We start from the raw sequence: 26,605 nt of genomic DNA, 5'->3' as shown, positions 1-26,605 counted from the left end.
GGTGGATGGATGGATAAATGGAGAGATTAAATGTGTTTCCAAAACATGAAAAAATGTTTAAGGGTGTTCCATGGGGGTTTGGGGTGGGGATGGGGGGCCAGGAAGAATCTATAAGAGTGAAACTTTGCTGTATACCTGTGCGTGCATGAGTGTCTGCTAAATCACTTCAGACATGTCCAACTCTTTGCAACCCTATGGACTGTAGCCCACCAGGCTCCTCTGTCCATGGGATTCTCCAGGCAAGAATACTGGAGTGGGATCCTCCTCCAGGGGATCTTCCCAACCCAGGAATCAAACTGAGTCTCTTGCATCTTCTGCCTTGACAAGCGACTTCTTTACCACTAGCACCACCTGGGAAGCTTGCGCTGTACACCTACCATACAGCAATACATTAACAAGCCAGCAGCTGTTTCAAAATTAAGTCATTGCATCAACAGCACACAGTGAATACGAGATGGTCAGTCCAGTGGCTCTGACAGTCTCCTGGATACCTGGAAGGAGAAGGGCTTACTCCAGCCCTTCCTCAATCCTAGACTGGAAACCCCCAGAGGGCAGGGTGTTTCTGGAGGAAGGGCCGCCCACCACGGGCCCCATATAAAAGGCTCAGAGAACTCAGTTTTGCATGAGTAGGTGGAGAGAGGAGCTGGGTAGGGCGCTCTGGGTCTTGACCTGTGGATGCCGGCTGTGGGGCTTCCCAGACACCCTCCCCTCTCCAGCTCCTCTGGCTGCAGCCCTTCACAGCCTCCACGCACAGAAAGAGTTAACTCTGGGCTTAACTTCTCGAAAGAACCTGAAGCCTTTTATTCCCTGGTCTTGCCCTCCTCCCTTTCTTTGCAAAGTCTTCCTGATCTTTATACTTCCTGCAGGTCTCTCCTCCTTACTCTCACCTCCCGGACTCCAAAAACACTCTGATTGCCAGGGTGGGTCAATGGTTAACACTCCAGTGGCTTTATATAAGCCTGCCCAGCCACCTACCTGCTTACACCATCCGTCCTGCAGTTCCCTGGATCCAAAGGGTGACCAGGCAGCCCTCGTGGGCCCACACCATGGCCACCTGCTGGCAGGGCCTGTGGGCCTATCGCTTCTACCTGATCGTATTCTTCCTACCCATTTTCCTGCTGCCTCTGCCCATCCTCATCCCGACCAAGGTAAGGACTTGGGATTCTGGGCACAGGGAAGCTCCAGAGGAGCAGGGGAGGGACCATCTGTCCCAGGGTGGGGCATCTTTAGGACCAGCAAAGCCCACTCATCCCTGTTAGCCTGGAGATGACGCTATCTCCTCCTGGTCCTCCTGAGTCTTAGGGGTTAAGAGGTCAAAAGCGGCTTTTGCTGGGTATCTAGTAGTGGGAGCTCAATGTGAATTGCTTAGGTCCACTTGACATCTACTGCCTTAGGAGGCAGAAAACCAGCTCCATAAAGGAGGTGCAGGTAGAAGCCGATGGGGTTGATCAGGAGAGTATGAGCTGGTCTAGCAGCTGGAGAGTGAAAGAAGGGGATTAGAAGAAAACCGGCCTCAGGCAGTTTGTGAAATTTTAAGAGTACAAACAGAAAGTGAAGGTGCTCACCTGTGATCCCAAGAGCTAAGTCGCCTGCGGAGGAGGGGTGGGAATTAATCGTACATGCCGATCCTGCCAGTGGGTGCTACAGACGCACACCCGAATGGAGGGGGAAATGTTACCGCTTCCTGCCCATCCCACGCAAACAGCAGGAGTCATAACTTGGGCTTTCATTTATTGGAGGCCCCCGCTGCATGCCCTGTACCACACATCCAGTAACCCTCTCCCCGATCTTATGAAGCAGGTTCTGACTCCCATTTTACAGATGGGGAAAGTGGTCACCCAAAATCCCAGGGCAGATCCTGTTATCTGGAGCTCAAATATTACACACTTTGGGGATCATCTAATAAGTAAAAGAAGACAAAATTATGAATCTAAAACTAATACAGGACTTTGGGAAGGATACTTAGAGGTAGAGGTGGCCTTGAAGTACAAGTTTCACAGGAAATCTGTCTCTGGCAAGTCACATAGACAGTGGCAGAGCTGGTGGTGTGGGCAGGCTACAAAGCCTGTGCTGTCTGCCTCCAGAAGGCTGAGACCGATCCTGGCCCTGAACTTGGCCCTATCCCACACCCACTCCCCCGCCACCCACCAGCTGCCCAATGAGCCAATTGCTCAGAGAGGGAAACTGAGGCAGGATTTTTATTCAAGGTGTTCCAAAAGGATAAGGAACAGGGAGGTAGTGGCACGGCTCCTGGTCAGTGACAAGGCCCCGCTGACCTTTGAGATGACCCTCATCTCAGGCCAAAGCCAGTGGCATCTCTATGCTAAGGACCCATTAGATTGGCTTCCAAACAGGCTGAGTTAACCAAGTGTGTTAACCCCAGAAGGAAGGCTGGACAGGAACCGTGATTCCCATGTTACTCCCCAGGAAAGTATAGCCCAGAAAGATTTGGTAACCTGCCCACCGTCACTTAGGAAAGCCCGAGTCAGTACAAGAAGCCAGGCTTCCTGGTGGGGGTGGGATGTGTCAGGAGGCCCTGTCTTCCCTGGGCTGTACCCCACCGGTTGCCTGCACCCCACCTACCACCTGCTTCCTGCCTACAGACATTGCCTCCCCTATCCTGACTCAGATGAACTGCCCCGTGTCCTTACTGCGAGGCCAGCCCCTCCACTGGGGCCCTGGCTACCAGTCCCTCTCAAGGACTTTGCTCCTGTAATTATCCTCTCCTCTCCTGCATCATCAACTTTTCCCTCTTTGCCTGATCTCTCCCATCAACATACAAACAAGCCTTAATACTGCTGCTAAGTCACTTCAGTCGTGTCCGACTCTGTGCGACCCCATAGATGGCAGCCCACTAGGCCCCGCCGTCCCTGGGATTCTCCAGGCAAGAACACTGGAGTGGGTTGCCATTTCCTCCTCCAATGCATGAAAGTGAAAAGTGAAAGTGAAGTCGCTCAGTCTTGTCCGACTCTTAGCAACCCCATGGACTGCAGCCTACCAAGCTCCTCCGTCCATGGGGTTTTCCAGGCAAGAGGACTCGAGTGGGGTGCCATTGCCTTCTCCAAGCCTTAATACGAATCTCATTAAAAAACAAAGTCTCCTTCAATCCTACAGTCCCCACATACATGCCCACTTTCTCTGTTCTTCCTCACAACAGAAAGTCTCCGAGACTGTCTACACTGCCCCTCTCTCCTCAGACAGCTCCGCTCCCAAAGGCTCTACCTACCTAGAGGGCTCTCATCGCGTGCCCGTCAGCATCCGTGTCACGGAACCCTTGGTCCCCGCTCACCTTCCTCAACCACTCAGCAGCATGTGTCACAGCCGGTCCCCTCCTCTTTGCTGCGCTGTCTTCTTTTGGCTTCTCCTGGGTTGCCTCTTCCCTTGACTACTTTTCCTGCTCCTTCTCTCTATTGTCACTCCTGCCCTAGGCGACCTGTTTTCTCCTGCCTTTAAAAGCACCTCTAGACTGATGATTCCCCAGTTGGTAACTCCAGCTCTAAATTCCAAACTTGCATTACCCAACTAATGCGGGATACCTCCCCCCGCCAAACCCTTCCTTTTTACGTAGAATGCCTTTGGCATACTCAAAACACAATCCTGATCCCTCATCTCTCTCCGCTGACTCTCTTTTTGATCTTATATATCAAGAGAAGGCTCAACGTCCGCCTCAGAGCCATTCCTGGTGCCTCTCTTTCCTTCACTTCCGCAAGCACCAGCAGGTCCTGTTGATTCAATTTCCCCAAAATACACTGAATGAAGTCACTTTCCACTGCCTCCACTCTGGTCCAGGCCACCAGCGTTTCTCTCCCATCCCTACCCGTCCCCAGACCATTCTCTCTCTTTCTCTCTTTTTTTTTCTAGTTGAAGCATATTTGATTTGGGGCTTCTCAGGTGGCTCTGTGGTAAAGAATCTGCTTGCCAAACATGAAACACAGGTTCAACCCTGGGTTGGGAAGATCCCCTGGAGAAGGAAATGGCAGCCCACGCCAGTATTCTTGCCTGGGAAATCCCCTGGACAGAGGAGCCAGGTGGGCTAAAGCTCAAGGGGTCACAAAAGAGTTGTACAGGACTTAGCAACTAAGCAACAACAATAGTTGATTTACAATATTGTGTTAATTTCTGCTGTACAACAAAGTGATTCAATTGTACATATGTATTTTTTTCATATTCTTTTCCATTATTATTTATCACAGGATATTGAATATAGCTGCGGGTGCTATACAGTGGGACATTGTTGTTTATCCATTCTCTATATAATACTTTTTGCATCTGCTAATCCCAAACTCTCAATCCACTTCTCCCCCACCTCCACCCCCACTTGGCAACCACAAGTCTGTTTTCTATGTCCCCAGATCATTCTTCACCCAAATGCCAGGATGGTCTTTTCCGAACAAAAGCTCATGTCACTACCCTGCTTAAAACCCCACATAGGGTTCCTGTCAAACCTACAATCCAAGCTGTCAGGGAGGCCACAAGTCCCCAGGGCTCCACTCCTGCAGACCTTTCCTCTCCTTCCCTGTATCCTTGTTCTTATTTGCCCTTCTCCAGCCTGGCTTCCCAGGTGGCGCTAGTGGTAGAGAACCTGCCTGCCAATGCAGGAGACATAAAAGACACAGGTTTGATCCCTGAGCGGGGAAGATCCCCAGGAGTAGGAAATGGCAACCCATGCCAATATTCTTGCCTGGCGAATCCCATGTACAGGGGAGCCTGGCGGGATCACAAAGAGTCAGGAACGACTAAAGCGACTTAGTACTGCAGCCTCCCTAGCTTTCTCTCTGCTCCTCAAATTGCTCATCTTCCTGCCTGGAATATTCTTCTCCCAGAGGCTTCCTTCTCTAGATGTCCATTGAAATCCACCCGGAAAAAACTTCTCTGAGCAGTCCCAATCATTCATTTTTATAAAAACCTGTTATTTAAAGGGCTTTCAGTCTCTGAAATGATGTGTTCCTTTATTTCCCATTTATTCTCTGATCCCCCTACTTTAGAATGTAACCTCCATGAAGGCAGGGACTTTGCCTTTTTCCATGCAGAATCCTCAGCACCTGGCACATAGTAGGTGCTCAACAAATACTTGTCAAATGACTGAGTGAACAAGTGAATGTGGGCAGAGACGGCCCTGTCCTCAATTCCTGCTGAGTCCCTGCTCTCTGCAGTGAATTCCAAGCTCACCTCCCCACCCCTGGCCCCTGAAGTGGGTAGGAGGAGGCCCAGAAAAAACTCAGCTCACACCTGTGTCCATATAATACTTGTTGACATTTCTTGAGTATTTTTTATGTGCTGGTCATTATGCCAAGCACTTCAAAGCACTAACCCACTTATTTCTCACAATCATCTCTGAGTTACTATGAGGTTACTACTTCCATCTCCATTTTACAGACATGTAAATCCCGAGTGGTAAAGGAATTTTCCGCAAGTCCCAGCTAGAAAAAGGCAAAGTCTGGACTGGAATCTGGCCTTGGCCGAGGCTGTCTAGGGATGCAGGGTGGTCCCCTGTCGTGTCACCTCTTGAGCTGTCTACCTCGCATTTACCCAGCCATCAATCCTTCCTTCCACTGTCATTCAGTCTAGGATGTCTGTGGAGTCCTTGCTCTGTGCTAGGGGTTGCTGAAAAGGAACATAGATGTTCTGTCTTCAAGTCGCTTTCAGTCTAGAGGACCATGTGTTCCTGCCACCCAGACTATAGCCAGAAGCCTGCAGGAGCTCAGAGGAGGGAGAAAATCCTCCCAACTGAGGAAAGGGAGGATCTGAGCTGGGCCTTGAAGGCGGAGTGAGACTTCAACAGTGAGAAGCATTAGTGGAGGGCAGGCCAGGTGATGAGAATGCTAGGAGCAAAGGCTGGAAATAGTAAGTGTGTTTGAAGAATTGGTAACAGAATCCTAGAAATTCCCATCACCCACTGGCTGGGGGGTTCCTAGTGGTTGGGGACAGTGGGGTCTGAGATCTCAGTGCTCCCCCAACCCCGCAACCAGATGCCTAAGAATGATGTGCCGGAAACCTTACATTTATTCATTCACTCATCAGGAAAAGTATCACATGACAGTTACTGTTTAGGGGCAGTGGGGTGGAAAGTAAGATTCAGGGAACTTGCGATCCTGGGGGTAGGGGTGGGGTGGAAAGACACACAGAAAGCACATACTGTCTACACAATGCAAAGCATGTAGCAGGCGGTGACTATGGCTTGGGGAGGAGCTGCTCTAGACAGGGTGACCAGAGAAGGCCTACTGGGGTGCTGACATTTCCCTTAGGACCTGACTGGCGAGTACAAGCCAGCCAAGCCCAGCTCTGGGCCAAGAGCTGTCTAGGCAGAACCCACAGTGCAAAGGCCCAAGGCCAGGGGCGAGCCTGGCAAGGAAATAAGGCCAGCACGGCAGGGAGACCCGAGTGAGCAGATGACCTTAGAGAAGTGGGGAGAGGTCAGCCAAGCTCAGCCCTGCAAGGTCCAGGGAAGGAGTGAAGATTTTATGCTGAGGGTCAGGAGGTATAAATACTTGCTTAGAGGTCAAAAAGGCAGTAAGTAAGAGTGGCTGTTGTTCAGTCCCTCAGTTGTGTCCAACTCTGCAACCCCGTGGACTGCAGCACGCCAGGCTTCCCTGTCCTTTACTATCTCCTAGAGTTTGCTCAGACTCATGTCCATTGAGTCGATGATGCCATCCAACCAAATTAGAGCTGAAAATGCAAATATCTCCCAGGATCCAACAGAACCACTCGTGAAAACCGTCTCCCTGTGGTACCGTGTTTGCCAGGACAGAGCTTAGCTGAAATCCAGACTGTATTTACAGCAAGAATAGAGGGCAGGATTTCTTGCTCTGCAGTTTTATTTGCTTATTTTTGTTGTTGTTGTTGTTTTGGGCCACACTGCTCGGCATGTGGAACTTCCAGAACCAAGGATGGAACCTGCACCCTCTGCAGTGAAAGCATGGAGTCTTAACCCCTGGACCAGCAGGGAAGTCCTTTTGGTTTTTTCTTTTTTAGGATCTCTTACTCTTAGGATACAAGGGTAGTAGGTATGTGTAAGCATGTGCACTTTAAGTGCTGTGTGACTAAAATACCCTTGCACGGGTGCTAAGTCACTTCAGTCATATCCAACTCTTTGTGACCCTATAAACTTTTGCCCGCCAGGCTCCTCTGTCTATGGGATTCTCCAGGCTAGAATACTGGAGTGGGTTACCATGCCCTCCTCCAAGGGATCCACATTTCCTGAGGCTCCTGCATTGCAAGGTGGATTCTTTACCACTGAGCCACTGAGGAAGCCCAAAATACCCTCACTGCCAGCTATTCCTGAACCCCAAAGATGGGCCAGTATGGTGGGCCTGAAAACTGCAAAGAATTTGGACCTCGGTTCTGGGACCTGCCTCTATCTTTTGAGACTTCCTGGACTTGGTTGAGATGGCAGAGCCCAGGAACAAATCAGGGGTTTTTGGAGCCAGATAGATGTGGGTCCAAATCCACTTGGTAGCATGAGCAGCCATGTAACTTTATCAAGCCTCTCACCTCTAAGAGACCGCTGTCCCAACTAAACGAGATGACCTGTGTGGGTAGACTGCCTGGCACCCAGAGCTCGGTAAACATCCTGTCCCTTCTTCCCCTTGTCTGAATTCCACGCCCCTAGGAAACACAAAAGGGGCTCCCTAGGTGGCTCAGAGATAAAGAATCCACCTGCCAAGCAGGAAATGTGGGTTTGATCCCTGGGTCAGGAAGATCCCCTGGAGAAGAAAATGACAACCCACTCCAGTATTCTTGCCTGGAGAATCCCATAGACAGAGGAGCCTGGTGAGTTTACAGTCCATGGTGTCGCAAAGAGTACAAAGTAGTGACTAAGCAACAACAAGAAAACACAACACAGTGTTTCGGGCACTGTGTGGATACCTGACTTACGCCGATAGATAACTTCTTCTATTCATGAAGACTTTGGTGTTCCCACCAGTGAAACAGGAAGGCAAGGCAGGTCCCCTAGGGCAGTGAAGTGTGGTCCCTGATCAGCGCTGGACTGTGCGGAGTCAGGTTTGTGACCTCTGAAGGTTGTGAGAGTAGGAGCCAGCCTCCAAAGCCAGGGCGATTCCTAGGGAAGAGATAGAAGGTTCCCCAATTCGAACTTTGCCCCCAAATTACCAAATCATGTCCTCACTTCCAGCACCTGCTAAATGAAGGTCAGGCATGGGAAAACCAGAAAGACTTTAGCAGAACAGTTTCCTGAACAGAATCCAACAGCGCTGCCCAGGGCTGTTGTGGGGATCAGATGCACGGAGGAGTGTGGGAACGCTTCGCTTCTCTTCATCTCTTACCTGCTGGTTTGGTCTTGAGTGGACACAAGCGGATCTGGCCCTGGCCCAAACTCTGATGTCAGGACTCTTCCCCCCACTTTTGTTGTCTCTGACACCCGGACCCATTGTTCTTCCCTTTGGCCTCTTAAAGCAGAAGATGATGCAACAAATGCATTCACATGAAGGCACGGAAATAAACAAAGATCAGCCAAATGAGATCAGGCAGAGGAGAGAAGGTAGTCAGCCTCCATTGCCTGCTTTTGGCAGAGCCTCAAAGGCAAGGGGTGGGGATGCTTTAGAGTGGAGAGAGGTAAGGCTTCAGGTGTGCCCTGACTGGAGGGTGCTGTTAGGGGGACATTGAAAGAAGGCTAACTGGAAGCGGGGTGTCCTCTCTGATTGTTTGGAAATCAAATTTGGCTTTCACTGGTTGGTCCTGAGTTGGAAATGGTGGTAGCAAGTGGCGGGCATGGGGGCAGCCTGCAAAATTAAAGAGACTGGCAAGTCACTGAGCAAATCCTGCCTTGTGGGGGCCAGTTGCTATGGAGATTGTGGTTTGGCTACAGGACTGTGGCTACAGAGACTGAAGGACTTATGTTTGCCTAAGGACTGTCCACTGTTGCCTCTTATGTTTAGTCTCTCAAAAGTTTTAGGCATTTGGATGGGCCTAATATTCCTGGAATATCACACACACACACACATACACACACACACACACACACACACACCACTCTGTACCTCCTTCCCCAAGTCCTGCCACACGGCTCCTCTCCTCAGGGTCACTGTGCCTCTAGACACCCAGGAAAGGCACCTAGAGTTTTCCCCTCCCACCTAGCCCAGCAGCCATCACCATCTCTGAAGTCTGTCCTCCCTGTCCATCTACACTGCCATGACCTTCTCTGCGCCCCTGTCATCTCCCCACTGGACAGCCCAGCCTGGCCACCTGTCAACTCCCAGCTTCCATGGCTGGCGATCCATCTGCCACACTGTTGCGGGTGTAAGCCCCCTATTTTTATCTTAAGGCGATTGATTTATTTACTTAGGTGATACGTGCACATTGTACAAAGTCCAACAGCACGAAAGAATGAAGCATTTTCTTCTGTGGTGAATGTAGGCAACAAGCCACCATAGGATGAACAATATTTTTGACTTTGCCACGCACAGGAATCACAGATATTTTCACATCGTATGAGAGCTATTGCCAGGACCTTGACATACTGTTGACGTTCATCATGACTTTGAAATTACAGTAGCCACTAGCCAGTGAAGAGCTTACTAGTTAAGCGTCACATTATGTTACTATCTTGCCCATTTTTCATATTTTAATAACTGTATTTCAATATAAGTGGTTTCTTTTGTGATCCTGTGCATTTTATTTAACGTATTTAAAAACATTATTCTAAGAAGGAGCTGGAAGGCTTCATCAGGCTGCCAAGGGGATCCTGGTACAAAAACAGGGTAAGAATTCTCGAATTAGAGATTTTCCTATGTGTATACAAATACTTACAGACATTTAAAAAAAATCACACATGCAGCCTCCATGTGATCTTTTAATAGACACACCGACCTGACCACGTCACTCTCTCTGTTTACAGTCCTCCAAGGATCTCCCCCTCTTACCTTTGTCTTCCAGATAAAGTCCTATATTCCTCTCAGGGCAAATGAGACTCTTCCTGAGCATTCGATCCCTTCCCCCACAAGAATGTATTTGATCGTTTGTGCCTCGTTCTGTCCCTCTGTGCCCACTCCCTCATGCTGACACTTTTCCCCCACCCACCAAACTCCTATTCACCCCTCAGCACCCACTCAGTTTGCTCTCTCTGGAAGCCTTCCTCAGCCCAGACGGAAGGAGGCACAGAGAAGGGGCCCCTTCTCTGGGACCCCACTCTTTGGTCTCCCCTTTGCAATGATGCTGGCTGCCACCCAGGGCCTCGCCTCTCTCCCTAGACCCAGTAGTGCTCCCTGCCCGCAGCATCCCTACTTGCCAGGGGCAGAGCAGCAGTGGGAGTAGCCTGCCCTTGGGTTAACCTTCAATCACCAGGAGGAATAAGATGTAACATCTTTGAGATTGTGGACATTTTTGCCCTAGGCTTCTCTGTGCCAGTAATGGGTAAAGGCCATGATGCCCTCAGGTCCCCACCCTGTCCACACCCAGGGTCCAGAGTCTGCCCTAGATTCCCTGGCACCAGCATCTTTATTTATACCTCATGCATCCACCCTGGTTCCCCAGCAGCCCAGGAGCACGTTTCTCTGCCAAGTTTAACCCAGGCCACCTGCTCACTGTCATCCACAGTTCTTTACAGCTGAAACCTACATGGTCAAATCCTACATCCTCATAATAACCCAGCAAAGTGGGTGTTTCTCTTATCCCTATTGGTAGATAAGGACACTTCTTAAAAGAGAGCAATGTGTATACAGTTGGAAATGTTCAATATTTCTTATTTAAAAAAAAAAAAAAGAACCAAAGCTGAGAGATGTTAAATAGCTTGCCCAGGGACATGCAGCCGTAAAGCTGGGCCTGGGCACTCAGGTTTTCTGACCTCTGACTTTTGTTTCCTATCACAAAAGAAGCAAGCTGCCAGCCTTGGGGTTTGGAAGCCATCTGAGCGTTTATCTCATCTGCTCGCTGTTGGTTTTGCCAGGCAGGCAATCCGCCATGACTATGAACCAGCCCACATGGGGCACTCAGACTCCCTGAGGGCTGGAGCCAGGCCTGAATTATGTCTGTGCCCCAGTGCCTGATATTCATCCACTCATTCATCCAGTGGCAACTCCATAGAGGTGCTAGACACCCTGCTGGTGTGAGCACAAACAGATCCAGACCCTGCCCCCTAGAGAGTACAGTCTGATGCCAAAGATGGATATTCATCATAAGAAATTTGTGAGAGCAAATGTTTAAGTACAGATTGTAATGCATGCTATGCAGAAGAGGTAGGGGGACTTAGGGTGTAAAAAAAAGAGAATATATACCTGAAACCTGTGGAGCCGAGCAGTGCAGCAGATTGAGGAGTAAGACAGTTGGGTCCCATGCCATAGGCCACCATCTGAGCTTGGCCAGCCTAACGTGTATAGAGATGGCAGCAAGGCAGAGGGTATAAGGTGGCCTAGGAGGCCAAGTCTGACTCTCAATTGCCCACTTTTTTTTTCTTCTTATTGCACTGGGCCTTTGTTGTGGCACACAGGCTTTCTCTAGTTTTGGAGCACAGGCTCTAGAGCTCATGGGCTCCATAGTCGTGGTGCGCAGGCTTAGTTGCTCCACAGCATGTGAGATCTTAGTTCCCCCGCCAGGGATGGAACCCACGTCCCCTGCTTTGGGAGGTGAATTCTCAACCAATGGACCATCAGGGAAGTCCCCCGACTTCTCACTTCTAAAGCGGGAGAATGCAGACCTTGGAATCAGACACATTGAGGGACCAAAGAGAAAGGATCCTCTGGGTTCTGTTCTCATTTCTGAGCCATGAATGTCACTGACTGTCTGGTGAAGACTCTGGGCCCTTCTCAGAATATTGCCTTGAAATGCACAAAATAAAATGTGTGGGATGGAGAAGGAAACCAATCATTTTGGAACACAGTTATAAAAGTATAAAAAAATTAATTGCAGTTCAGAAATATAAGTGTTTCCTTATTAAAGCATTAAATAAGATCCTGTGTTGATATAATTACTACCACGATTTCAAGATAGAGATAGATGTAAACAATATTTTGAGATGCATTTTTGAGATCATTGTAGCCACTGATCTCTGCAGGTCCCTAACAACTGACAATCACAATCGAATATCCTTGACTAAATCGTCATTAGTACCATCAACAGTTGTCTGGTTTGGGGAATTCCCCGCCATTCCAGTGGTTAGGACTCAGCGTGTTTCACCACTACGGGCCCCGGGTCAATCCCTGGTGGGGGAGCTAAGATCCTTCAAGCCTAGAGGCACGGCCAAAAAAAAAACCCAGCTCTACAGTTTTGTTGCCTGTGTTCATAACCTTAGATGTTAGCTAAAAGATGAAATAGTTTTCCCACCCAGCTTCATGGACCTTTGGCATTCCATGCCCAAGTTAAGAGCCCCATGATCCAGGAAGAGCAGGTCAGTGGGTTATGCTACAGCTGGACTGACTTCCTGGGAGGGTGGGATGGGAACACAGGTCCAGAGCCACCAGGGCCAGGGAAGACTGCCAAATGGAACTCTGAAACTGGTTTTGACCCAGAGACAGACAGATACGGAGAGGGATGCAGGAAAGTTGTAAAGTACAGAAGCCATAGATTCAACACACTGGTGCTCACAGCTCCCTTTGGAGGGTGCAAATGGGGACCTGGAATTGAAGGAATTTGCCCAGAGCCAGGCAATGGAAAGTGGCAGGCCCCAGCAAAAATGGTTCTGTGTGGATCCTGAGCTCTAACTCACACCCATTCACCCTGCTAGCCACAGCAAGCTCAAGACTGAAGGACACCCCCTACCTGCAAGGCGTCACGCTCAAGGCAGAAGGCAAAACCCTGGGGCTCAAGAACCAGACAGTCTGGATTCTTCACTGATTTGTGTGACTTTGAAATATTTAATTTATTGGCACCTTTATTTCTTCATCTGTGAAAGGAGAACAATGCTATGCTATGCTATGCTAAGTCACTTCAGTCGTGTCCGACTCTGTGTGACCCCATAGACAGCAGCCACCAGGCTCCCCCGTCCCTGGGATTCTCCAGGCAAGAACACTGGAGTGGGTTGCCATTTCCTTCTCCAATGCATCAAAGAGGAAAGTGAAAGCGAAGTCGCTCAGTCGTGTCCGACTCTTAGCGACCCCATGGACTGCAGCCTACCAGGCTCCTCCATCCTTGGGATTTTTCCAGGCAAGAGTACTGGAGTGGGGTGCCATTGCCTTCTCTGAAGGAGAACAATAGTCATTTCTAAATCACAGAGCAACTAAATATGAAATTGGAACCACCTGAAGCGTGGAGAGCATGATGTCCATGGAGGAGACCTCAACGATACCTATGCTGTTGTTTTTTGCAAAGCTATCTTCTTGAATTAGCGGAATCATCCACCCCAGCTCCCCTCCTCGTCTCTGGCCAAAGAATTCTAGGGGGTGGGGGCCACACTAGGGTCCAGAGGAGTTGGCCTGCCCGTAGCCTGCGGGGGAGGATGGATAACAGGCCATGACATCACTGTAACTGAGAAAATGGTTGAAGAAACAGCGATTTCAGCAGAAACTACCTCCAGCTAGGGGAGGAAGAGGTGTAAGTCTCTGCTCAAGGATCAAGGCATTCCCCACCCACTGTGCCAATGAGTTTATGTCTGGGGGAGAAAGGTGGTGGACGTTTCATGGACAAAAAAGTGAGCCTGGCATCAGAGATACTTGGTGTGCAGGCTACGTGTCACACTACCCCCCGGCGGGCCACTGATATGACTCCACGGGGAGTGCTCTGGGAATTGTGCAATCCTGGATACCTTGCCTAGGTTCCCACCCGGCTCTGCCCTTCCCTGGTTCTGTGATCATGAGCAAGCCACATACCCCCTGGAGGTCCTATGTAACATGAGACCACCACACCCACCCGTGGCTATAACTTGTTGTTCAGTCGCTCAGTCGTGTCTGATTCTGCGACCCCATGGACTGCAGCATGCCAGGCTTCCCTGTCCTTCACTATCTCCTGGAGCTTGCTCAGACTCATGTCCCTTGAGTCAGTGATGCCATCCAACCATCTCATTCTCAGTCACCCCCTTCTCCTCCTGCCTTCTATCTTTTCCAGCATCAGGGTCTTTTCCAATGAGTCGGCTCTTCCCATCAGGTGCCCAAAATATTGGAGCTTCAGCCTCAGCATCAGTCCCTCCAATGAATATTGAGGACTGATTTCTTTAAGGATGGACTGGTTTGATCTGCTTGCAGTCCAAGGGGCTCTCAAGAGTCTTTTCCAACACCACAGTTCAAAAGTGGCTCTAACTACAAACTTGAAAACGCCCAGCTCCTAGAAGTTACTCAGTAAACAGCAGCTTCCTCTCCCTGAGACCTTCCTTCCAACCTCAGGGTACTAAGGGCCTGAGGTATAAGGGGGGAGCCCAGCCCATACCAGGTGGAGAGGGCAAGAGGGGCAGGGCAGCTGAGACAGTTAAGAGAGGAGGGGCCCCCCAGCCGCTTTGTCCGAGCAGGCAGCCCCTTCCTTCGGCAAACAAAGAGTGAGCAAGTGCCCCTGAGGAGGCTTGGATCCAAGTACCCCTCCTGGAGGCTTCCTTCTGGCTAATGATTCCCCTGCCTGCCCTCCCTCCCCTGGCCTGCAGAGAGGCCCCGTAAAGGTGGGTGGGCCCCTGATGTCTTGGTTGGCCGACTTCCTGCTCTAGGTCCCCTACCAGGCCTGAAGTCAGGCCTTCCTAGCTTTGGGAGCTTCCTGAGGGAAAGGGGGGCCTCTGGTACCCCAAGACTCACAAAGCCATGACTCAGGGTTTACTCCACAATTCTCCGTACAACACAGGGATGGTGGAACTTTTCAGATATTCTATTTTTTTTTTTTAATGTTTATTTACTCATTTGGCTGCTCTGGGTCTTAGTTGCAGCCCACCGGAACTTCATTTGTCGTGTTCGGGGTCTTTATTGTCATGTCCCGATCTTTCAGTTGCGGCCTATGATCTCTAAGTTGGCAGTATGTGAACTCTGGGTTCTGGCATGTGGAATCTAGTTCCTCGACCAGGGATAGCACCTGGGCCCCCTGCATTGGGAACTTGGAGTCTTAGCTACTGGACCATGAGGGAAGTCCCTCACATATGCTAGAAATGTGAATGACACCTCCTGGAGTTGTGCAATGCAGTGGTCATGCCAGGATCACTTGGAAGGAGACTCCTGCCATTCCCAAAACTTTTCAATGATTAGTGAATCATTCAGAAAAGATTTGCTCTGAAGCCTCCTGGGTCCTGAACTCCGAGGATCCAGATGCTGCAAAACTTACTCTGTTCTCATGGAACTCACCTGCTAGCAGAAGAAACAATTACTATTTAAGCGTCATACAAATAGATGTATTCTTATAGACTCTTGATAAAGGAGGGAAGGTCAGAGCTCCAGGCAGTGCTCCACAATTCCCAGGCCCCGGTTTCATTGAGATGAGCTCCCCATCTCATTTAAGAATCCTTATCCAAGCCCCCTGCAATCCCCAAGGGGATAGGATTATATTCAACAGATGGATTATAATGTCTAGACTCCCCAGGGCTAAATACAAGGTGGTGAGTGTTTTGCTTTCTATTTCCATTTTTAGTTTTTTTGGGGGGCACACTGCATGGCACAAAGGATCTTAGTTCCCTAGCCAGGGATTGAATCTGTACCCCCTACAGTGGAAGCACAGATTCTTAACCACTGGACTGCCAAGGAGGTCCCTATCTCCATTTTTAAATGAGAACTTGGATTTGGGAATCAAGGGCTGTGAGTTTTACAGGGTCTCCCTGCACTGTTACAAATGGTCTGTTTCCTCTGGGGACAGGAAGTGATGTGATTTTGAGATACAGACCTGCCCCCTCCAATAGCTTGCTATTCCCCGCCTGCCTGCAGGAAGCCTGTTGCGCCTACACCATCATCCTCATGGCGCTGCTCTGGTGCACCGAGGCGCTACCGCTGGCCGTCACTGCCTTCCTCCCCGTCATCATGTTCCCCATGATGGGCATAATGACTGCTTCCACGGTAAGCCTCCCCATTCACAGGAGGACATGCTCCCAAGGATGGAGGGGTCTGCCCTAGGATGGTGATGACGGAAGAAACCTCATCAGAGGCAGAGTGCATGGAAGACGGGTCCCTGCCTCTGCCTGGCAGGTCGGGGAGCACAGAGGGAGGAGTCAACTAGAAGACCAGGAAGAACGCATTCTAGAAATGCCAGGGGCACAGTTGGTGTCAAGAGTTAATTCAAAGTGGAAGCAATTAGGCCTAGGCTAGGGAGGGAAAGGGGGCTTGATAGCCAGCCAAAGAGTCTGTCTTCTTCTAGTTCAGTAGTTTTGAAACTTGAGCATGCGCCACGATCACCTGCAGGGCCAGTTAAACAAAGATTTTGCTGGGCACCACCCCAGAGTTTCTGATTTCATAGATCTGGGGCAGGGTCTAAGCATTTCATTTCTAGCAAGTTCCAGGCCAGTGATGATGCTGACCCAGGGACCACAGAGAACCATGACTTTAGATTCTGAAACAGCATTAAATTCTCCCAGTCAGTGGTTTTAAGCATGGAAGGATTCAGGCTGGACGATCTCTCAGTCATTGCTGATGGGAGAACGGGTTAATCAGAAAGAGAGGAAACTGCTTAATATTCAACAATGGGGGATCCAAAGACCATTTCCATTTGGGTCCAAGAGCCCAGGGAACCAACCTCTTTCTGTTGGCAGAAATAGCAGCGTCAGCACCCTGTAAGCCCTGTCCCCACGCAGGTCAGCCTTGAGTACCTGAAAGACACCAACATCCTATTCATTGGGGGGATGATGGTGGCCCTCGCCGTGGAGACCTGGAATCTGCACAAACGCATCGCCCTCCGCGTGCTCCTCATCATCGGGGTGCGGCCTGCCCTGTGAGTCCCCACAGACCAAGACGGGAGGGCCTGGGGTGTGGGTGTTCTGGGCCGCCAGCCCCTGCAGGAATGCTGGAACACCAGTGTGTGGGTCTGTCCATCGCCAGGCTGATTCTGGGCTTCATGTTGGTTACGGCCTTCTTGTCCATGTGGATCAGCAACACGGCCACCACCGCCATGATGCTGCCCATAGCCCACGCCGTTCTGGAGCAGCTGCACAAGATGCCCACAGACAGGGATGTTGAGGAGGGCAGGCACAACCCCGCCTTTGAACTCCAGGAACAGAAGGAAGAGACCAAGCTTGATGAGAAAGGTGAGGCCAGGCCCTGTCCCAAACCCCTCTTGGGGAGGGTCCGAGATGATGTTCATGATAGGAGGAGTCATCTGAGCACCGATTTCTTTTTTAATTTTTGGCCACACCCCCACGGCATGTGGGACCTTAGTTCTCTGACTGGGGATCGATCCTACACTCCCCCTGCTTTGGAGGACAGAGTCTTAGCCACTGGACCATCAGGGAAATCCATATCTTGGCAACTTTTGGGACAGAAGAGGGAAGCAAGAAGTTCAGTGACCAGCTTGTCCTGGTGGGCTGAGATTTTTCCTGGTTTTGAAATGAAAAGTCCCACAGGCTGGGAATTCCCTCAGTCCTGGGCAAACCGAGATGCTAGGTGACCCTGGCAGGCCGAGAGCAGGAGCCTGGGTGGGCCGTCAGGGGTCCGGGCTCCATTCTTCCTGTGCAGCTTGGATAATCTTCTTCCCTTCTCTGTGTCTCAGTTTCCCTCTCCCGAGAGGGGTTGGGCCAGGTGGTATCCGAGGGTCACTCCATCCTGAGACCCCAGGGAGTGCCTGTCCTTCCAGACCTGGGGGCAGCCTCGGCTCTCCCCCCAGCCTGGGTCTAGGCTGCTAAGTGACAAGGCGCCTCAGAGGCCATGAAGCCCCTGCCATGCTCCCCGAATCTGGCCCTGCACCCACTCCCGACCCCAGCTCTCCCTTGTTCCCAGACAACAAGCAGGATTGCCCTGCTCCACCGACTCCTTCGGAGTCCAAGACACAGCAGAACAAGGAGCAGCTCCGCTTCAGCCAGGGACTGAGCCTGTGTGTGTGCTACTCGGCCAGCATCGGGGGCATCGCCACCCTGACCGGCACCACCCCCAACCTGGTACTGCAAGGCCAGGTCAACTCGTGAGTGATTGAGGGGGAGAGGGTCTGCATTCTGACTGGGGGACAAAGGGAGCTGGCTTGTCACCAGGCAATGCCACACAGCGGCCCTTATTCCCCTTCAGGATCTTCCCCCGAAATGGCAACGTGGTGAACTTCGCCTCCTGGTTCGGCTTTGCCTTCCCTGCCATGATCATCTTACTGCTGCTTTCCTGGGTGTGGCTACAGATCCTCTTCTTAGGATTCAAGTAAGTGGCAGAAAGGGGAAGAGATGCCCAGGTGCCTGCCCTTACCCATTGGGAGTGCCCAGCTGGGTACCCAGGTAGCCTTTTGGGAAAGGACATAATCACCATCTCAGCGAGCAAACCTCTGCCTCCCAAGGCCCTTCTATGCCCTTGGTCCCCCATTGGAGGGAATGATTGGAGAGTATTATCCCATTTATTAGATAAGCAAGCTGAGGTTCGGGGCATGGTCCATAGCTAGACATGTCAGTGCTAGGACTGAAAACCAGATCTTCTGGTGCCCAGGCCAGGTCCCACTCCATAATGACCCACAGCCCTCTCGCAGGTGCTGAAGGAGTGCACGCTCTGAGCTTGTCAGTTATAGAAGTGCTGACGCTTGTGCTCCTACTGTGTGCCTGGTCCTGAAAACACTGCAAGCGCTAGGCACAGGCCTTGTCCTTGGAGCTCACCATGTAATGGGTGATGACAAGGTGGGGGCAGTGACAGACAGAAGCCTAGGTGCTGTGGGAATACAGCCCAGGAGAGCAGAGACTCCAGAAGGCCCCTGGCAGAGATGACACCTGAACTGAATCTTGCTGAGTTAGAAGTCAGCCAGGTAGAAGATGAAGTCAAGACATTCAGCAGCAGGAATAGCTTGTACAAAGAGGCAAGAAAGAATATGCTGGGTTTGGGGAAACTCCAGTTCTGTGTGGTTGAAACATAAAGAGCAAAAAAAGGAGAATCAGGGGGCTTCCCTGGTGGTCCAGTAGTTAAGAATCTGCCTTCCAATGTAGGGGACGCAGGTTCCGTCCCTGGTCAGGGAACTGAGGTCCCACGTGCTGCTGGGCAGCCTGGCCACCACAACCAGAGGGAAGCCCACACGCTGCAACTAAGACCGGATGCAGCCAAAAAATATTTTTTTAACCACAAAAGAAAAAACATTAATTGCAAAAGAAAAAATGTAATTGTTTTTAAAAAAGGAGTATCAGGATACACATCTGGAGAAGAAGGCAGGGAGAGATTATGGGGGAATCTTATGTGCCACCTTGTTCTTGAGGCCAAGAGTAGTAAGGAGGTTTTATTCTGACTTCCAGCCCTTGTCACCAGAGCTCCAAGTTGAAAATCACGTGAGACCTTGCTGGGGCTCAGTAGGAATCGAGTCTGGGATTGATTAATGATGTCTGCTTTGAGTCCAACCTAGGAGTGGTGGTATGAGTGTTACTGTGATATAAGTTGTTATTTGTCCTTCCTGCCCAGGCAGGGGGTGGTCACTGAAAGTTTTAAAGCATCGTTGCTATAACATTGCTTGGGCAGGTGCAGGGAAATTGGGTTGGGGTTGGGCCTGATACAAAGCAAAGTGTTAGTCAAAGAGACCAGCACAGTGCCAAGCACCATAAAGGATTTAAACATGTGTGAAACATGATTTTTGCCCCCAAGGAACTCACAGTCCAGCAGGGGAGTTGAGATTTGCCCAAGCAAAGAGTTAAACATCAACGTGAGTTAAACCAGTGCATGTGGAACAGGCTGCAGACCCCTGTGCTTCTTTGGACAGCGTGGGTGGGGCTCAGGCTGGCAGAGGGCGCCCAGAAGCGGTAGGAGAGGGAGGGGAGGATTTCCTGAAAAGTTATTGGAGGAGAGGAGTGATGAGTCAGGGCCAGAAGGAAGCACAGGGTCCAGGCTTCTGGGGCCTTCTCACTCTGAGCAAGGGAAAGCTCAGCACAAGAAAACTCCTGGAAGCATGGAGGGGTCAGTGAGACAGATGGCACAGGGCCAAGTACAGGGAAACCCCACCCCCTACCAGCCCCTCTGCTAAATAAGAGCCCTGACAAACCAGTTGTTTGTTCAGTCACTCAGTCGTGTCCAACTCTTTGCAACCCCACGGACTGCAGCACGCCGGGCTTACCTGCCTGTCACCATCTCCCAAAGCTTGCACTCATGTCCATTGAGTCGGTGATGCCATTCAACCATCGCATCCTCTGTCGTCCCCTTCTCCTCCTGCCTTTAGTCTTTCCCAGCATCAGGGTCTTTTCCCATGAGTCAGCTCTTGGCATCAGGTAGCCAAAGTATTGGAGCTTCAGTTTCAGCCTCAGTCCTCACAATGAATATTTAGGGCTGATTTCCTTTAGGATTGACTGGTTTGATCTTGCAGGCCAAGAGACTCTCAAGAGTTTTCTTCAACACCACAATTAGAAAGCATCAATTCTTCAGTGCTCAGCCTTCTTTATGAATAGAGTTTATAAACCAGAGTCTTCTGCTTTTCTTCCAGAATGTTGGGGGCACCAAAGTCTTAGTGTGGTAACCCTAAGGAGGCCTCTGCATGTCTCAGCCTTTAAGACACAGGCACTCCCGGGAGTTCCCTGGTGGTCCAGTGGTCGACACTCGAGCTTTTACTGCTGTGGCCCAGGTTCAATCCCTGGTCGGGGAACTAAGATCCCACAAGCAGCTTGTCAAGGCCAAAACAACAACAATCAAAAAGAAACAAAACCTCAGGCACTCAGAACCCCTTGCTCCCCTGCCTGGTGTGGGGGCCCTCACAAGCTGTCCCCACCCCCATCTGCAGCTTCCGGAAGAACTTTGGCTTGGGGGAACAGAGCAAGAATCAGGAGCGAGCAGCTTTCGAAGTCATCCGGAGAGAGCACAAGCTGCTGGGCCCCATAAACTTCGCGGAAAAGGCTGTCACCCTCCTCTTTGTCTTGTTGGTGGTGCTCTGGTTCACTCGGGAGCCAGGCTTTTTCACAGGCTGGGGTAACCTGGCTTTTTCCGATGAGAATGGGAAGAGGTGAGGATTGTGGGAAGGAGGAATACTTCTGGGAGGAGGGAAGGAAGCAGGGCCCCCAACTCAGAACAGGAGGGAGGTTGGCATGTCTAGGGGAGGGGTTCCTCTCCAGACCCTCTCCCCCTCGTGACCCTGAGTAGCCTTGAGCCTTTAAACCTGCCCTCCCTGCCCCACCCACAGCATGACATCCGATGGAACAGTAGCCATCTTAATCGCTGTAATTATGTTCATCGTGCCCTCCAAGATCCCAGGGCTGACTCAGAAACCAGGTAAGCACCTGGCCTGGGGCAGGGAAGGGCCTCTGGGCAGACCCTGCCTTCTGGCACTCAGCCTTCCTCCCACCATACTCGGCAGGAGTAGACAAAGCCCAGAGAAGCTGGGCTGACTTGCCAAGGGCACAGGGACTCAGGGACAAAGCCAAGATGTGGCAGAACTGAGGGCCCCTCTCTCCCATGCATTAAGCTCTGATCAAGACCGCTTGGAGAGCCCCCAGGGGGAGGGGAGGGGAGGGAAAGCCTATTGGCTCCTGGTGACCCACCCTCTTCTGCTTGGGGAGTAGGAAACCCAGGGAAGCTGAAGGCCCCTCCTGCCCTCCTCACCTGGGATATAGTAAAAAAGAAAATGCCTTGGAATATCGTGATCCTTCTGGGTGGTGGCTTTGCCCTGGCCAAGGGCAGTGAGGTGAGAGACCCCACCCCCTCCCCAGCCCCGTTGGTGGGAGACCCTGTGACAGGGAAAGAGGGGCCCTGCTTCTCTCCCATCCCGGGCAGCCCTGACCCCCTACGTGGGAGCCCCCTGGTGGGCAGAGCCTTTGCAGCAGCTGGAGAGACAGGTAAGAGCCCTAAGGGAGGGAGAGAAAACACGGGCCACAGGGAGCTCTGCCCAGTTGGGTTCTCAAAGCCAAAGAGAAGGCAGGATTTTCTGGTGAGCAGGGACTGTACTCAGGACCACCCAGGCCCTTCCCTCACCCCCTGCCGGACAGAGAAAATCTCAGCTTTAACACCAGGGAGGAGACGGAAGCCACTGGGTTGATGCAGTTTGTTGGCTGAAGCCACCAGGGGGTGCCACGATCATACCCAGCCAGGCTCTGGGGACCGAGTCATCATTCTGCAGAGCCTCCATCCAAGAGGGGAATCATGAACCTGCACCCCTAGGCCTCGGGATTCTGGCTAAGCTCGTTCACTGCATAGACAGGAGCTTCCCTGGGTCAAGGATTGGTTAGTTCAACCATCAAGCACTCAGTAACAGTGCCAAGCTCTGTAATGGGTGTTGAGTGCTAAGTGGGTGATGATGTATAAAATAAAGTCCCAGATCCCTGGGATTTACAGTCTGGCATTACAGGAGCTCTTCTGACCCTGTGACTGTCCCTGTCCCCCTGCCAGCCTGTTCCCAGTTTCTACCAGGGCCCTTCCCCTTCTCCCTTCTTGCCAGGAGCAAGGTCCCTTCTTTCCCAACCTGCTGGGCTGGTGGGGGCTGGGAGAAGGCTAAAGTTGGCCAGGGACCCCCGGAAGAGAGGTCAGGAGAACAGGAGTCAGTGGGGCCAAAGGTCTTTTCTCCCACCAAGTCCCACGTTTCCCAAGAAAGCCCTTTGACCCCTTCTCTTTGCTACCCATCTCTTTCTTCCCACATCCAACTGTCCTTCAAGAGGAAGAAAGGGGGCTTCTCTGGTGGCTCAGTGGTAAAAAATCCACCTGCCAATGCAGGAGACATGGGTTCGATCCCTGCTCTGGGAAGATCCTACATGCCGTGGAGCAACTAAGCCCATGTGCCACAACTACTGAGTCTGTGCTCTGGAGCCCAGAAGCCACAACTACTGAGGCCCACGCGCCCTAGAGCCCGCGCTCCGCAACAAGAGAAGCTACCAGCAATGAGAAACCCACGCACCTCAACCCGAGAGTAGCACCCCTTGCTGCGGCTAGAGAAAAGTCCGTGCGGCAACAAAGACCCAGCACAACCAAAAATTAATTAATTGATTTAAAAAAAAAAAGCAGGAGAGGGAGACTTTGGTTTCAGCTGGGTCTCTTCATTCCCTCCCAAGCTGCCCTTGACCCTGAAGACTCTAGAGAGGTATGGGCAAGGGCAGGACCCTCCCCAGAGCCTCAGCCAGGGACTCTGGAGCCCCAGGCAGCCCAGCCTCTCACCCACCACCCTCCTCTGCCGGCAGGAATCGGGCCTGTCAAAGTGGCTGGGGGATAAGCTGACCCCACTGGAGAGTGTGCCGCCTGCTGCCATCGCCTTTATCATCTGCCTCCTGATTGCCATCTTCACTGAGTGCACCAGCAACGTGGCCACCACCACTCTCTTCCTGCCCATCCTGGCCTCCATGGTGAGCTTGGACCAGGAGACACACCTCCTCCAGGGAGCCCTGTTGCCCATCCCAGCCAGGGTCAGAGCAACCGTCTGCCCCCTCCCTCCTCTCACTTCTGAGAAAGGACCCCCGAGCCTCCACCCTTCCCCAGGCTCTTCAGTAACCTTGGGCCCCAAGGCCTTCTGGCCCCTGACTCACTCCATCCCTGGTGACGTCACCTCTGGAGTATCCTGCTGGAGCTCACCGGTGGCCCCACCCCACATCCCTGGCCCAGTTCCGGTTCTGGTCGTTCCTGAGGTGACGGCATGAAATTGCTTCCTGGAGCGTCCCTAGCCCCTGCTTCCCCAGGAGCGTTCCCGCAGCCTTTGATGACGGCACCCTGAGCCCCTTTGAGATCCGTTTTATGAGTCCCTCCCCTTCCCACGCCCCACTGGGCAGGGCCGCACACTTATCCCCTCCAGAGAGGTCAAGGGGCCCTTCCCAGGTCACCCAGTGCCCTCTGGCAGAAGTGGTGGGCTCATGGCCAGAGTGTGTATTAGGGTGGGGTTGAGGGTTGGCCCTCAGAGAGGGAAGAAGAATTGGGGGTCAGGCCTTCCCCTCTGGGAGGGGGGCTGAGACCAGCTCTGCCCCACGGTCTCCCCCTCCAGTCACAGGCCATCTGCATCCACCCTCTCTACGTCATGCTCCCCTGCACCCTTGCCAGTTCCCTGGCCTTCATGCTCCCTGTGGCCACCCCACCCAACGCCATCGCCTTCTCATTCGGAGGCCTCAGAGTGACAGACATGGTGAGTGGCAGGGGTCTCGAATGCCTCAGCATGCACCTCCCTGTCTTTCCACCTTGGTGGGCCACCGAGTAGCTTAAAGCCTCTGAGATCCTCAGAGTTGACAGTGGACCCCTCTGGGGTGGGTGATGGGGGGGAGGAGAGGGCATGGTCCCCACTTGAGGGTCTCCGGTCCCTGCCAGCCCTAGGCCACTGAGAGGGAGAGAAGGAGTGAGGAATGTAGGGGCACCGAGAGGCCAGGCACCCGCACCTGGGAGATGGACTCAGGGCCCTGGGAGTGCCCCTTCCCCCTGTCAGCACTGTGAGTAAAGGCAGTGGTAGGGACGTTGCCTTGTGCCGCAGGTTAGACTCAAAAGTGGACTTCCCAGGGAGAGTTTTGCTAGTGAGAGAGCTCCAAGCACCCGTGAATACCTAAGGGATAGGTGCTGGCCCAGCTTAGCACCCACACATTCAGATTGGCTCTCCTTACCCCAGGCCCGAGCGGGATTCATGCTCAACATCATCGGGGTTCTGGTCATCACGCTGGCCATCAACAGCTGGAGCATCCCCATGTTCGACCTGCACAACTTCCCCTCCTGGGCCCAGTCCAACACCACAGGCCTCTGTGGGGTCAGCCAGGCAAATGTCACAACATCTAGCCCCTAGGCTGAGGGATAATCTGGCCCAAGCCAGAAAGACCCACCTCGTTCCTACTCTTGTGAGCTGGGAGGGAACACCAGGCTCCAAGCCGAACTTTGAAAGGCACTTGTATATCTAACCTCATGTGCGTCTGCAAGGGAGAGGTATGTGAGCTCAGTCCTGTGTGTCTGAGGAAAGTGTGTGTATGTACATGCGTGTGTGTCATGTGAGGATGTTTGGCAAGGCGGGATTGTGTGTGTGCACATGATCCAAGGTGTGTACACTTGATCGTGTACCCGTGTGAGGTCACAGACATGACAACTTGCTCTGTCTGGCACTCCAGGTCTTTGTCTCCCCAGCTTGGTGGGCGACCAGACCCCTTTGTCCTCTATTTATTGAAACTCAGGGTTAGAGCCACCTGGGCAGCAAAGCCTACCAGCAGTTGTCATGGCAACAGTCTCTGGGACCGGCCCAACATACTGAGTTCTCCCCAGCCTCTCAGGTTTGGGGGGAGGGTTCAAATATCTGCCCCATTAAAGTTTTGCTGTAGAGTGTGCGGATGGTTTTTCATGGCACTTTCCAGGACTGGGTCCCCAAATGTGGTTCAGGCCCCAGGTTGGGGAATACGCTGGGAGGGGACCTGGCATCTACCCTGGATGGCGGCCCCCTTGGCACCCTTCCCACCCAAGGGAGAAGGTAATGGCCAGGAACCTCTGCCAAGGCCAATCGGAGTGGGCGCAGCCACCCAGGAAAGCAGCACTGACATCACCTGGCCTGGCTAATTGGGAGCTGCCAGTCCCTGCGTGTCTTAGAGAAAACCAGCCTCCCGGTTCCCAGAGCACTCCCTGGGCATTTACATAAAACCCTCTGCCCCTGCCAACTCCTCACCGACCCCTCCACCAGCTGGAAAAACCAGTCCCTCCAGACCAGGGGAGGCAGGCTGACCCATGCTAAGGGCCCAGAAAGCTGGACCCTCACCCAAAATGGCAGCCTGCAGCAGGACGCATACACGTGAGGCTCACAGGAACAGGTTCAGAGCCGGCCATGGCCTTCCGAGTCCAGGACCGGACTGCACTCTGGATCATTCTGCCTCCCAACCTACCTTCCCCAACTCTGCCTTCATGAATTCCAGAGTTTTCATTATCTGGCAAAGTCAGGTGGGGGTGGGGAAGGATGTTACCACCTCCTTCATCCATGCTGGGAGCTCAACACCCCTTCCTGGCTGGAAGGTCACCTAGATGGAAATTTCCAAATGTGTTGTCCAGTTCCCTTGTGCAGCCAGAGGGGAAAAAAAAAAGATTTTTTTTCCCTCATGCCCAGTAAAATTGGGAGCTGAGTTGTGAAGAGAGAAAACCAAAAAGGATTTCATTCTGGACTTCCCCCTGGGCTGGAGCTGGGGGAGGGGAGGGTTCAGGGTTGAGGGGAGGCATGGATGGGAGGAGGCTGCTGCGTGGGGTGGGGGGGAACACGGCTGTCCCCAGGGGACAGGGCATGCTGACAGGACATGCCAGACATCCAGCAGAGTGAAGGGTGTCAGGAGAGGGGCCCAGCCCCCCAGGCTGGCATTCCTCACTCATGAAGCACAGTCATAAATCACGGCTCCCACCCAGACCCACACTAGGACCCCACCAAGGCCCCAGGCGACAGCCCCCACCCCCACTGGGAGCGGGCTGGCCCCAGAATGGTGAGACTCCTCCAGGGGCTTACCCACAATGCAGTGGCCTCCCAAGGGGGAGGACCCTCTGCAAACTAGGACTTTCTTTGCCACCCTGGTTGGGTACCCACAGTCCAGCCCTGGCTGGGGAACAGATGGGCATGCTTCCTAGGGGACACATGACCTCCAACTGTTCTCAGCTCCCCTTCATACCTGTCTGATTCCCCCTCAGTCCTGCTCAGAGAGGGCCAGATGTGCATTGAGGTCACACAGCAGCCCCAGGGGGATGAGGACTGTCTTCTCAGGGAAGGAGGTGGACGA

At 52.3% G+C, this 26,605-nt stretch overlaps 1 protein-coding gene across 1 annotated transcript; it reads left to right on the top strand.

Moving 5' to 3' along the window:
• The first annotated feature begins 1,020 nt into the window (after positions 1 to 1,020).
• SLC13A2 (solute carrier family 13 member 2) lies at positions 1,021 to 25,148 on the top strand. The gene is made up of 12 exons (XM_055580120.1): positions 1,021 to 1,148; positions 15,771 to 15,899; positions 16,631 to 16,767; positions 16,875 to 17,080; positions 17,769 to 17,949; positions 18,051 to 18,173; positions 20,707 to 20,925; positions 21,103 to 21,191; positions 21,482 to 21,603; positions 23,087 to 23,248; positions 23,878 to 24,015; positions 24,487 to 25,148. The coding sequence occupies exons 1-12, from the start codon at positions 1,047 to 1,049 to the stop codon at positions 24,655 to 24,657; spliced, it is 1,779 nt and encodes a 592-aa protein (XP_055436095.1). The 5' UTR covers positions 1,021 to 1,046; the 3' UTR covers positions 24,658 to 25,148.
• The last annotated feature ends 1,457 nt before the right edge of the window (positions 25,149 to 26,605 follow it).

Source organism: Bubalus kerabau, chromosome 4 (assembly GCF_029407905.1).
Source record: "Bubalus kerabau isolate K-KA32 ecotype Philippines breed swamp buffalo chromosome 4, PCC_UOA_SB_1v2, whole genome shotgun sequence".
NCBI classification, from domain to species: domain Eukaryota; kingdom Metazoa; phylum Chordata; class Mammalia; order Artiodactyla; family Bovidae; genus Bubalus; species Bubalus kerabau.
Note: the sequence above shows the minus strand (reverse complement) of the source record. Positions and strands in the feature narration are given on the sequence as shown.

What these genes read in the sequence shown, in the direction of transcription:
- SLC13A2 (XM_055580120.1), top strand. Translation starts at nt 1,047, where the DNA reads ATGGCCACCTGCTGGCAGGGCCTGTGGGCCTATCGCTTCTACCTGATC. An exon ending in GCATAATGACTGCTTCCACG is followed by an intron (nt 15,900 to 16,630) that starts GTAAGCCTCCCC and finishes GTCCCCACGCAG; the next exon opens with GTCAGCCTTGAGTACCTGAA. An exon ending in GCCTCAGAGTGACAGACATG is followed by an intron (nt 24,016 to 24,486) that starts GTGAGTGGCAGG and finishes TCCTTACCCCAG; the next exon opens with GCCCGAGCGGGATTCATGCT.